At 56.8% G+C, this 12150-nt stretch overlaps 1 protein-coding gene across 1 annotated transcript in view; it reads left to right on the forward strand.

Moving 5' to 3' along the window:
• Window positions 1-10106, forward strand: part of ADGRG3 (adhesion G protein-coupled receptor G3) — a 28327-nt gene extending 18221 nt beyond the window's left edge. The window contains 9 exon segments of the mRNA XM_043599304.1: window positions 924-1070; window positions 1928-2062; window positions 2602-2641; window positions 2811-2911; window positions 3045-3157; window positions 5191-5471; window positions 5667-5760; window positions 7081-7364; window positions 9231-10106. Of these exon segments, the coding sequence (XP_043455239.1) occupies window positions 924-1070; window positions 1928-2062; window positions 2602-2641; window positions 2811-2911; window positions 3045-3157; window positions 5191-5471; window positions 5667-5760; window positions 7081-7364; window positions 9231-9343 (1308 nt within the window). The 3' untranslated portion in view covers window positions 9344-10106.
• The last annotated feature ends 2044 nt before the right edge of the window (window positions 10107-12150 follow it).

Consider the following 12150-nt stretch of genomic DNA (forward strand, 5'->3'; position numbering starts at 1 on the left):
AATGCACAGGGAGTCCTGGGTGCAGGGACTTCACTCCCTTAAGGAGGGAAGCTGAGGATGATGTTCAGGCAGCAGACAAGTTGGCTATCATCAGGGTACTTCTAGGCCTGTCTGGAAAAGGAGCGATGAAAGAGAAGACCTTTCCCAACCCTTTATTTATGTGACCCAAGCAGCTGAGCCCTCTGCTTGGGGGCGCCCGCTGGCCCCAGAGATCACCCCCATGTTCTTTGACAAGGGTCCAGATGGGAAGGACAAAGGTGGGGCTCTCGCCCTCTACCCTTAGCTCCTCCTGTTCCAGTGTCCACGGGGTGCTTTTGAGGCAGGACCAGTTGGGACCCGGCTGCAGCCCAGTGGACCAGTGAGGTCAGAGGATGAACAAATTACCAATGAAATTTAGTATTTTAACCATTCTCAGCTTTTACCAAATATGTCGTCAGGCAGGGGGGAAATCACATTCTATGTGTTTTGTATTCTCCGCCTCTGCTCTCATGGTCTCCCTTTCTGGGGGGCTTTATTCTTTCCAGTTATTCCTGCTTCAGAAGCCAGACACCATCACCATAAAGCCCTACGTAATTACAAGGGCTGGCAGGAAGCTGGCCGACCCTCCCTCACACTTGTAAACTGAACTTCACCGACTTCTTTGGGCCTGACCCTGACGGGTGGCCACACAGGCAACTTGTTAGCTCCATTCTCCATATTGGGAAAACTGAGGGTCCGTGAGGCTGGGGCTTGTCCAGGGGCTCACAGTCTGGACAGAGCAGAGCTTGCAGTGTGCCTCCAGGTGTCCTGCCTCTCAGAGTGATGCCCTCGGGCACCACCCCTCCACCCAATGCCTCAGTTTCTCCTCCCAACTAGGGGAATGGCAAGACGGGTGTCTTGGAACCCTGGGGGAAAGACGGGAGCTGCAGGGTCTGTGGTTACAGGTTCCAAGGCCAGTGACAGAGGAGGAGCATGAGCCCCCCGACAGAGTCCGGCTGCCCCGGAGTCTCTTTGAATCCCTTCAGGACAGCAGGTCGGTGGTCCGGCTGGCCATCACGCTCCTGGACATCGGTCCAGGGAATCTCTTTAAGGTGAGGAGAGGCCTGATGGAGGCTCAGGGCAGCTCAGTGGGTCAGTGCTCGGTTCACCAGGGACCTGTGCCCCAGCTTGCCCTCTCTCGGGTCTTTGCTGTGGGTCCCAAAGGGGATGGAGGAGGCGTTGAGCCTCCGGAGAATGTTTCTAAAGCAGCCCAAGGTCATCCCAGACTTCTGTCCTCGGAGTCTGTGCACTGCAAACTCACACTGGTCACACACACTCAGATGTTTGGACCCCACGCACCAGTGTCCTTGGTTGGACCTGTACGTGTATCCCAAGCATTCATGTCCCCTTGTGTGTCCTTGTGCATGTACAGATGCGCATATTCTTTCAGACTCCTGGTGTGTATGTAATCGCGTGTGCTCCTGTGTGACCGTGTCCACACAAGCGAGGGTACCCAGGTTCTTGCAAATGTGTGCCAGGCATGCCTGTCCAGAGGTGTGTAATCCACTCACGTGTAGACACAGCGCACGATGAGTGCTGCTGTGGGCCGGTGCTCACCCCCCGTAGGCACCCACTGCCCTCCAGTGGGACAGCTGGTCTTTCTTCTAGCCCTACGCTCCTCCACCTAAGTGGGCAGAGGAGCCCTGGGGCCAGCAATGGAGAGCTGTTGGCCGCATGGCTTTGTGACTGTTTGGCCTGGGGTGTTGGGCTCACTGGGGTCCAGCCTGGGCAGGGGACTACAGGGAGCAGCAGGAGGAAAGTCGCCCATGATCCCTCGGTCCCCTGGTCCCCTAGCCACAGACTTTACTCTCTAGGCAAGGGTGATGGGTCCTGGACGTTCCCAGGAACCCCCACAGAGTTTGGTTGGGACAGCCCCTTCCTAAGCCCAGCTCCCCATCTCCCTCCACAGGGCCCCGAGCTCAGCCTGGAGGACAGCAGCAGCGTGTTGAACAACCGCCTGGTGGGCTTGAGTTTGGGCAATATATCTGTCAGCAAGCTGGCTGAGCCTTTGGAGATCACCTTCTCCCACCAGCGCCCACCCTCTGTGAGCCCCCAGTCCGGGCCTGGCAGCTACTAAGGGGCAGACAAGCGGGTGGTCACCCACAAGCACACAGGCAGACACGCATAGGACTCTGCACCTCCCATCCTTCCACAGCCACCCGGCAGAAGCCGCAAAGACCATACACACGGCTGTGCCCAGGGACACATGCCACCTGCACGTGAATGTCCGTTTGACCCCCAGGTCCCCTCCCACTCGTGCTTTTGGGTGTGCACATAGGGCCTGGCAAACCCACCAGTATGCCACCCACATACGTGCTCCCTCAAAGGCACATGCACACAGATATGCAACCCTCCCACTCACAGCCCCACGCCTCTCACGCGCTGGTCCACAGCACTCCAAATGGTGCAATCCATGGTCTTGTGTGACCCACGGGGTGAGCCTTGCTTTCTACCCAATGCGCACTCAGCGGGGGGCGGGGGGGCACGCTGTCCTCTCCCCTCCTCTCCCCACACTCTCCTCGGCCCTCTCTCCTCTCCCAACCGCCCCATGCCTCCACCCTGATGCCCATTCTCTGGTTTCAGAACATGACCTTCAGCTGTGTATTCTGGGATGTGACTAAAGGTAGGCAGGGAGAGTGCGGGCTCCCTTGGCGAGGTGGGGGGCAGAACGCCACCGGCAGGGCCCCTCCCCCTCCCTTCCTTCCTCTCTGTTCCCCTCCCCTCCTCTCAGGTCCCCGCCACTCCCCCACATTCCCATACACTCTCCTATGTTCCCCTCCCTTCCTCTCCAGGGTCAACAGGAGACTGGTCTTCCACAGGCTGCTCCACAGAGCTCAGCGCCAAGAGGACTGTCTGTCGCTGTGACCACCTGACCTTCTTCGCTTTGCTGCTGGTAACAGCTCACCCGCCCTGATCCCAGCAGTTCTGGAGGCACCGAGGCTGCCTGGCAGGGGCCAGGGGCTTTGGGATGTGTGGGGCCTGGCCTCTGACTGATGCGGTTCCGTTTCCGGGGGTGTTGCCCACAGAGGCCGATCTTGGACCGGGCCACGGTGCAGGCCCTCATTCGCATTTCCCAGGCTGGCTGTGGAGCCTCGATGATCTTCCTGGCCTTCACTGTTCTTCTGTATGCTGCCCTGAGGTGGGTGACCCCCCACCCCTACCCCATGTCTCCCCCTTGTCCTGAAAGTCAGGAGAGGTGCAGGCTAGAAAGTACACTGCTTGTGCAGCATTATAGATATCCTCTCCAAACCCTAGTTTCCTCATCTGTAAAATGGGGTTGGGGGTTGAAATGTGTCAGAGTTATTTCAGTTGAAAGTGGCAGGAACTCAAAGACACTCAAATATAATGGGGAATATGTGGTTCCTGTAAGGCAGCCTTCAGGCACGGTTGGATCCAGGGGCTCAAAAGACTTGCTCTCCCTCTGCTTCTCCCAACTTTGCTCTCTCCTTTGTCAGCCTTGTCAAGCAGCTTCTTCACACTCAGGGAGTCCCAGGCTTGTCTGCCTAAGCAGTGAATTTTCTAAACGAAGTTCCAGAATTAAAGCCTTTTTCTTTTAACATTTTGTTTTGAAATTGTTATAGACTGACAGGAAGTTGCAAATATACTACATAGAGCCCTACAGTTTTTTTCCAGTGATAGCATTTTATATAACTGTAGTATTAATACCCAAACCAGGAAATTGGCATTGGTACAGTGCTACTAACTAGAATACAGTTTCCACAATTTTTTACATGCATTCCTTCCTCTGTGCACGTGTGTGTGTGTGTGTGTGTGTATTTCTATGCAATTTTATCCCGTGTATACCAGAGTTAAGTTTTGCTCTAACCTGAACCATTTGCCCATGATGGAACAGGTCACTGTGGTCAAGGGGTGGGTTACACTGATTGGCCAAGCCAGGTCATGTGCCTGCTTTTATTTGAACTAACAAAGGGTCAACCTCAGCCAAACTGCAGGGCTGAGAGCGGGAAAGGGGGTTCCTCAGGGAAACCCGTTCCAGAAGGAGGAGTGGGTGCCGGACAGGCAGAGATCACTGGCCTGTGCTCAGGTTCTCTGGGTCCAGGCCATGGCCGAGGGACCCACAGGAACTGTGGGCTTGAAGGAGCCTGCGGGAGCAGCCACATGCCCCAGCCTGCCCTGGACCCCAGCCTCCCCACCCGTGACTGACCTGGAGCAGCCCTGGGGTCTCCTGACTTGGTCTGGGGCCCTCTGACTGCCCTTTTCCACGTACCTCTCTGCCTCTGTCACCATGCGGGCCTGGGCTGCAGCCCCCAGCAGCCCCACTCCCTCCGTCTCAGAGCAAGCCGTGAGTGTGAGCGGTGCCACCCCTGTCCCCAACCAAGCCCCCGCCTGGGACACAGCCCCCATCCCCAACAAGCTGAGCATGACCTGCCAGCTGGCCACGCCGCTGGACCCTGTGAGCCCGGCTTGGAGCGCCAGAAGGAATCGTCACCAACTCTCGAGGGTGGGCCCTGGCGTCTCAGGTGAGATGCACATTATGCCTCATGCTCCTGTCCAGGCAACCCTGGGCTCTCATCCCTCCAGTGAGAGCCCTGGGGATCTGTTTGCTAGGAATTCAGAGTGTGAACTCCACGGACAGGGAGTGAGCCTCCGGCCCTCTCCGGGCCTCATTCTCCCTACGACGTCCCAGCCTCCTGCACCCGTGCCCAGTCCCGCAGTCCATCTACTCACTCAACCAAATGCACGCAAGGCTGGCTCCGGCCTACTGTGCGAGCCCGAGGTCACAGCCAGAGAGGAGGGGGGTGGCTACAGTGAGCTGTGGAAAACTTCCAAATCAGCCTGGAATAAGTGGCAGTCAGAGACAGCTTCCTCAGAAGGAAAGGCCCGGGGAAGTTTTGAAGGAAGAGTAGGGAAAGGCATTGAGAGCAGAGGGAAGAGCAGGGGCAAAGTCCGGGAGGTGTGGAAAAGCAGAATGCGCTCAGGGAATTGCAAGGAATGCAGTTTGGCCGGAGCGTTGAGTCAAGGGATGAGGCCAGCAGGATCTGGACCCCACAGGACCCTGAGGGCCATGAGATGGCTTCTGCACCTGAACCGGACAGCATCCACACTCCAGCTGCTGGCAGGGGCGGAACAGAGGAGGTGGAATGGAGAGGCCGTGGTGCCCCGTGGGAGCTGCGTCCTCTTGCAGCCTCTCATTGGCCCTTCTCACCCCAGGTTCTACCGGCAGCGGTTCAAGTCAGAAGATGCCCCCAAGGTCCACGTGGCCCTGAGCATTAGCTTGTTTCTCCTGAATCTAGCCTTCTTCATCAATGTGGGGCATGGCCGTGAGCCGTCAGATGCCGCCTGCTGGGCCCGGGGGGCCATCTTCCACTATTTCCTACTCTGTACCTTTACCTGGATGGGCCTGGAAGCCTTCCACCTCTACCTGCTCGTCATCAAGGTCTTCAACACCTACTTTGGGCACTATTTCCTGAAGCTGAGCCTCGTGGGCTGGGGTAGGTGCAGCTCAGACAGGCAGTGAGCATGGCTGGCCCTGGGAGGGGGACAGGAGGGAGAGCCGCCTAGGGCAGAGAAGGGGCTCCCTCTGTTGTACAGGCTCAGGACCTGGGGGATGGGCCGCTGGAGGGGATTTGGGAGGAGGACATGCCAAGGGAGCCCAGCAATGCCGCAGCCCCTCCTGTTGTGCACAGGCCTGCCTGCCCTAATCGTCATTGGCACCGGGAGCGCCAACAGCTATGGCCACTATGCCATCCGCGACAAGAAGAACATGGCCACGCTGGAGCTGTGAGTGGTGGCTGTGGGAGCAGGGGTGACATCGGGTCCCTGGCTGCACATATCTGGGCCAGAGGGATGTGGGGAGAGGAGGGAATCCTGGGAAGAGAGACTGAGTAAGTCAAGGCAAAGGATCCTCCAGCTAGCTCATGGCCTGGAGCGGTAAACTGAGGACTGGATGGAGAAAGCTCAATGAGACAGGGGTCTGAAACGGAGGAAAGCGAGCGGAGGCAGGATGCCTTGCTCTAGCCTGGGCCACCACCGGCCCACATGGTACCTTTGGGCAAATTTAAAAAGGTGCTCTGCCAACCTGTCATGCCAGGGGCTCAGCCCCACCTGCCCCCTCAGCCCGCTGCCCTTGTGCAGGACACAACCTGCCCAACATTGGTGACAGCCCTGGTTCTCTCTGGGCTCTGCCTCTGAATTGCTGTGTGGCCTAGCCTGGCCCCTCCCAGGGCCTCAGCCTCCTCATCTGTACAATGAGGTGTGATGAACATATTCTTTCACACCTTTTGCCCTGCAGTGCGTGTTGCACGGGGCTGAGCTGAGCCTCCCCCAGAATGCCTTCCCCGGGCCCATGGCTCTGTGCTAAGAGAGGCTGGTGGGGCCTTGGTCTTGTTCCCAGGACCTCAAATGCAGGGGCCACAGCGGCTAGAGACGTAACATAAGCGCACGCAGTGGCCCAGGGGGAGACTGCAGTAGACTGGCAGTCACACACCCATCTATCGTCCCTCTGGAGGGCATCCACAGAGCTGCTGGGTGTCGTTTTACAAGAGAAGCAGAAATCTGGATGCTTACGCCAAGCCTCCCACTTTTTAAAGGGTGGTTGTTAATTCAATTGTTTAACAACATGATGTGGGGCAAATGAAACATGTCTTTGGGCCTAAATTTGCCCCTTTGCACTCGCTGGTCTAGGAAGAATTTTATTTTTATTATTTTTTTAATGTTTATTTTTGAGAGAGGGACAGAGCACAAGCAGGAGAGGGACAGAGAGAGAGGGAGACACAGAATCCGAAGCAGGTTCCGGGCTCTGAACTGTCAGCACCCACTATGGGGCTCAAACTCACAAACCTCGAGATCACGACCTGAGCCGTGACCTGAGCCCTTCGGACACTCAACCGGCTGAGCCACCCAGGTGCCCCTGCCCTCGCTGGCCTAAAGAGATGGCAGACAGGAGCCCTTTGACAGCCCCTTCCCAGGAGAATAGGGGGTTGGTGGGTAGCAGTGGGGGAAGGAGTCTTCTTGAGCACAGAAGGTCAGCTAGGGAAGACTGCGTGGGGCTTGCTGGACAGGGCCACCTCTCCAATCCCCGGGGCCATCTACTGCCTCCAGGTGTTGGTTCCGTGAGAAGACCGCTGTCTCTGCCCTCTACGTCACCGTCCATGGCTACTTCCTTATCACCTGCCTCTTCAGCGCTGTGGTCCTGGGCCTGGTGTCCTGGAAGATCTTCACTCTGTCGACTGCCACAGCAGGCAAGGAGCAGGGACCGAACTGGAAGGGAGTGCTCACCGTGCTGGGCCTCTCGAGCCTGGTGGGTGCGACCTGGTGGCTGGCCATCCTCACGCCCCTGGGCCGATCCACCATCTATGTCTTCGCGCTGTTCAACTCCCTGCAAGGTGAGGCTTCTGGGCCAGGGCGGTGGGGGGTTGCCTCACCTGCAAGGGGGTGCTTTGGGGGCACGGGGAGGAGGCAGATGGCGAGAAACAGGATTCCACTCAGGCTGGCTCAGATCAAGGGCTCTCCCAAGGACCCCAGGACGGGAAGGCTGACCGGCCTCGTGGGAACGGGTACCAGAGTCAGGAAAAGCCACCCAAACCAAAGCAGATACCGCCTCCGTCTTTTTCTCTGGAGCTGCGTGTAGTCTCTCACCTTCTGTCTGTCCCTTCTGTCCTCTGTCCCTTCCGTCCCTTTCTACCCAGGCTCGCAGACGGCTTCTTCCACCGTCCGTGACCTCTGTCTAGGGAGGGTGCTCTGATTCAGTCCGGTCCGTGTTTTTAGGAGAGTCAAGGATCAGATTGAGCCATCTTGGTCATCTCAGGTCAGCTGTGACCTGTAGGCAGGGTCACGTGATGCGATGGCCACATGACGTGGACAGTCTGTAAGGAGTTGTGCTGGCAGAAGGAAGTGATTAGCGGAGGAAACGAGGGGTAGGTGTGCTCCTTGCTCCCCACCTCGTCCTCCCTCTGATTTCCCAGCAGAGGAGAAGGCACCCGGGGTGTGGGTGACGGTCCCCCCATCCTCCTCGCTCCTCACACTGTGCCATACACACAGCTTGGTAAATAATGTATTTATTTTTGAGACAAAGAGCGAGACAGTACAGGGGACGTGCAGAGAGGAGAGAGAGAGAATCCCAAGCAGGCTCCGAGCTGTCAGCACAGAGCCCGACGCGGGGCTCGAACGCACAGACCACGAGATCATGACTTGAGCAGAAGTCAGATGCTTAACCGACTGAGCCACCCAGGCGCCCCCATCTTATTTTTTAAAGTTTTTAAAATGTTTACTTATTTTTGAGGGAGAGAGTGAGAGAGAGAGAGAGAGAGAGAACACAAGCAGTTAGGGGCAGAGAGGGAGACCAAGGATCCGAAGTGGGCTCCACGCTGACAGCACAGAGCCCAACTCGGGGCTCGAACCCATGAACCGTGAGATCACGACCCGAGCCAAAGTCAGACGCTTGACTGACCGAGCCACCCAGGCATCTCACCAGACTTCATAATGAGTACCTGAGACAGTACTTGTGGGGGACACAGTAGGCCTTCGGTCTGTGCGGACTCTGTCAGCAACATCAGGCTCTCTGAGACGATCCCCGGGGGAAGAAACAGGAGCCCACATCTGGAACATCTGGGGCTGGGGAGGGACACACCTTGAAACTAGATTATATCATTATTCTTCTGGAGGTCGCCCTTAATATTTACGCCTGAATGCTTCGCCCTACCGAGTTGTCTCAGCTGAGTGTGCGGGTCTCAGTCCATCTCTCTTCCTCCCAAACGCAACAGTCCCTACCCTTCAGCTGCCCTTGAACGCTTCTCAATAGTTTATCGTGGTTAAAACTTGCGGTGTAAATTCCTTTTAAGCACACACAAAGTTTTAACTTTTCTATCAATGTCTGTACTTGCTACACTTCTGATAGCTCCCACCTTCCCCCTTCTTCCTGCTGGGGTGCATCCTGTAATCATCCTTCGTGGAGGGGGGTAGAGGAAGGTCGCCATAGTGGTGGCTGTTCTGTATGTCTGAAAATGCCTTTATCCCGCTCTTTCTTTTCTGTGATAGACGTACGCATACGTGATTTCACGGCCTCCGTTTTTCATTTCCAAGATTTCCATTTGGTTCTCTTTCAGGGGTTGGCTTCATTTTTGCCTGATTTTTCCATACGTTCTTGAGCTTTGGCAGTGGAGAGATTGCTCCTCCGGACGGCCGCCAGCCAGGCTGCCCAGCGCCCTGCCGGTCCGACCCCAAGCTCATCCCGTCCTTCTCCCTCCTGACAGGTGTCTTCATCTTCTGCTGGTTCGCCGTGCTCTACTTCCCCAGCCGGACTGCCGTGGCCTCCTCTTCTGGCACCGCCAGAATTGACCAGGTCCACACCGCGTCTCAAGAATAGGGGGCCTCCGTGGGGCCAGGCTGGGAGCCGGCCGCACATTGTGGACTCGGCTCCGACTCCCTGTGTGAACTCAGGCTGCTCCTTGCCTCCTCCTGGCCTTCAGTTTCTATGTTTGTACAATGTGGCTGGGGAAGGGAGGTGATGGGGGCCAGTTTGGACCACCTGGCCTCAGTGGTTCCGTCCAGAATCTTCTGTGGGTCCTAGAGTCCACAGACCCAGGATTGCGAGAGTCTGAAGACCGCTGCCAGCATAGAGCAGTGCCCTCACCTGTACCTGTACCTGCACCTCCTGCCTACAGAGCAAAACAGCTCATCTCTGCCATTGGCCACCTCTGGTTTTAGTCACAGGGGACTCTGTTATCAGAATTGCCCCTTGAAGGAGTCCCAGCCTCTCCTCTTCTCCCTCTTACCACCGCCCTCTCACAACCCCACCCTCTGGCTGCCTGTTCTCAGGCACTTGGACAGTCGTGCACTAGAGGTTTGGGTCTATCTATGGATAGATAAGCAGGAGCCCCTGCCACCGGGGGCCGCCCACCCTCCAGCTGTCTGGGGACACCGAATTTCAGAGAATGCCACTTACTCAATAGTGGGTGTGATACCATAAGCAGGCTCCCCTCCCCACCCTGACCGCCACACGTGTGGCCTGACCTCTGATCTGCTGTCATAGTGGGGTGGAAGGCAGATGGTCCAGAGCTCCGCACACCTGAGGGCCGAGGGGCAGGGCAGGGGAGAGGGCTGGGCTGAGCAGAGAGAGGGCAGGCATTGCCCCCAGGACCTGAGCTCCTATCAAGCAGGTCCATCAGCCTCATTCACCAGTTCAGCCCAGCCCGAGCCTGGCACATTTCAGGCCCCAAATAAATATCTGTTGTCTGAATAGATGGATGTATGAGTTTGGCATCAGCCTGCATGGTTCGGAGCCAGGGGAGTGTCTCAGGCCAGGCCCGGCTTGGGTACGTCACCTCCAGTGGCTGGGCCTCCATTTCGCAACTGTTGCTGGTTTCCTCAGTAGGAAACAAAAGAGGCAGAGATAAGAGAGAGAGAAAGCCAGCTAGAGAGAGGGAATTAACAGATAAACCAACACAAAGAAAGAAAACAAGAGTGGAGGGGACAGAAAGACAGCAGCCCCCTGGCCCGCCCCACTGCCCACGATCACACCCCAAGTCTAGCCTTGAGTTCCGAACCACTGGGGACATCTCACCTTCCCTACTCACCCCCACCCTCCCCAGTGGGCTTGGCCAAGGTCAAGCACCTGCTGTAGGTGAGAAGCTATTGTTATCAGACCGTCCCCCACAGCCTCTGGGCCGCCAGCCATCTCCTGCTCCCCGATGACTATGCTGAGTGGACGCCCTCCCTTCTCCCTCCTCCCGCCCAACAAACAGATGAAAGACAGGAAGGCAGGGGCCCTCGCTTTATGCAAGTCGCTGTGTTCCTGGAAGGGAAATTCTAGGGTGTGGACCTTGCATCAGCCGGGCCACAGTATATCAGTTTTTGTGGACAAACTTGGTGGGTCTGGGGACTTACTTTCTTTCACTGACACCAATTTCTCACGCTGAAGGTCGTGGCCCTCTTACCTCAAAGTCTCAGAGTTTCTGAGCACAAACCTTTGTATTCCACGGCTGCTTCATTGTCTGACAGGCCTGCCGCTGCCACTTAGGGGCTGTGTGATGTTGGGTGTGTCCCCTCACCTCTCTGAGCCTCAGGTGCCCCATCCATAGAACGGAAATCATCAAATTCTTGCCCCGACTTGAGAGCATTAAGTGAAGGGACAAAAGTAAAGTGCCGGGTACAGACATGGCAGGAATTAGAGACCCCTGAGGCTCACAGAAAGATCAGGTAGAACCCTTGTGTGAAACGGGAACCTTTGCGACCTGTGTGTAAAATAGGAGAGGTGTGAACCTTAAAAATCCCTTCCAGATTCCTTCTACAGCTCTGCCGAGTAGACCAGCCCTGTGTGGGGAGGAGAAAATGGAGGCCGGGAGACGTCTAGCAACCTGCCCAAGGCTATTCTCCAAGCTGGGCTGATGCAGAGCGAGGCTTCTCTGGGTTGCTGATGCTTCCTCCTAGAGCATTTCCTGAGTTCAAGAATTATTGCCTCAGTCCTGGTCCCTGAGTCTCAGCGGAAACCCCGGGCTCTGGCTTTCCCAGTCGGACGTGGGGGCAGCCAAACCACGAGTCCCAAACGCGCGGGGTTTCCTGGTGCAGCTGGAGAGGGAAGATGGGAAGACGTGGTTGATGGCAGGGATGTGCTCCTTTTCCAGCTGGCTATCTACCCCAGGGCCAGGCAGGGGCAGGGGGGCCGGGGTCCGTCATTACTTGAGGTCACTGCAAAAGTGACTCTGAGTGTCCAGCTGAGCATGTACTAAGGCCAGGTGGAGTGATGGCCAAAAGGCACCCCAAGGCCCGGCGAGGATGGATGGGGTTCCACTATCACCACGCGATCCAGCAGCAAAGTAGGAGGTGGACAGCACCATGATTAAAAGCACAAAGTCTGAGGTCAGCCTGTCTGGACTAAATTCTTCCTCTGCAACTGGCCTTGGGCCAATTCCTCACCTACTGAACCCATAAAGCAGGGAGAGCAGTAATTGCCCCACGGAATGGATGAGGCTTCCAAGAGATATGGCGGAGAGCCCAGTGCCCGGACCCCCGGCCCAGCGTGAAAGTGACTAAGCCAGAGCTTTGCTTGGGCCACCAGCTTCTTGGGCCCCGGGCTGCAGTGGCCATCTGTGTGCTGCAAGGAGGGTCCCCCAGCATGCCTCCATGGCTGGTTCTTTCTGTTCTGCTCCTGCTTCTTCATTCCTTGTATTTTTC

Source organism: Prionailurus bengalensis, chromosome E2 (assembly GCF_016509475.1).
Source record: "Prionailurus bengalensis isolate Pbe53 chromosome E2, Fcat_Pben_1.1_paternal_pri, whole genome shotgun sequence".
NCBI lineage: Eukaryota > Metazoa > Chordata > Mammalia > Carnivora > Felidae > Prionailurus > Prionailurus bengalensis.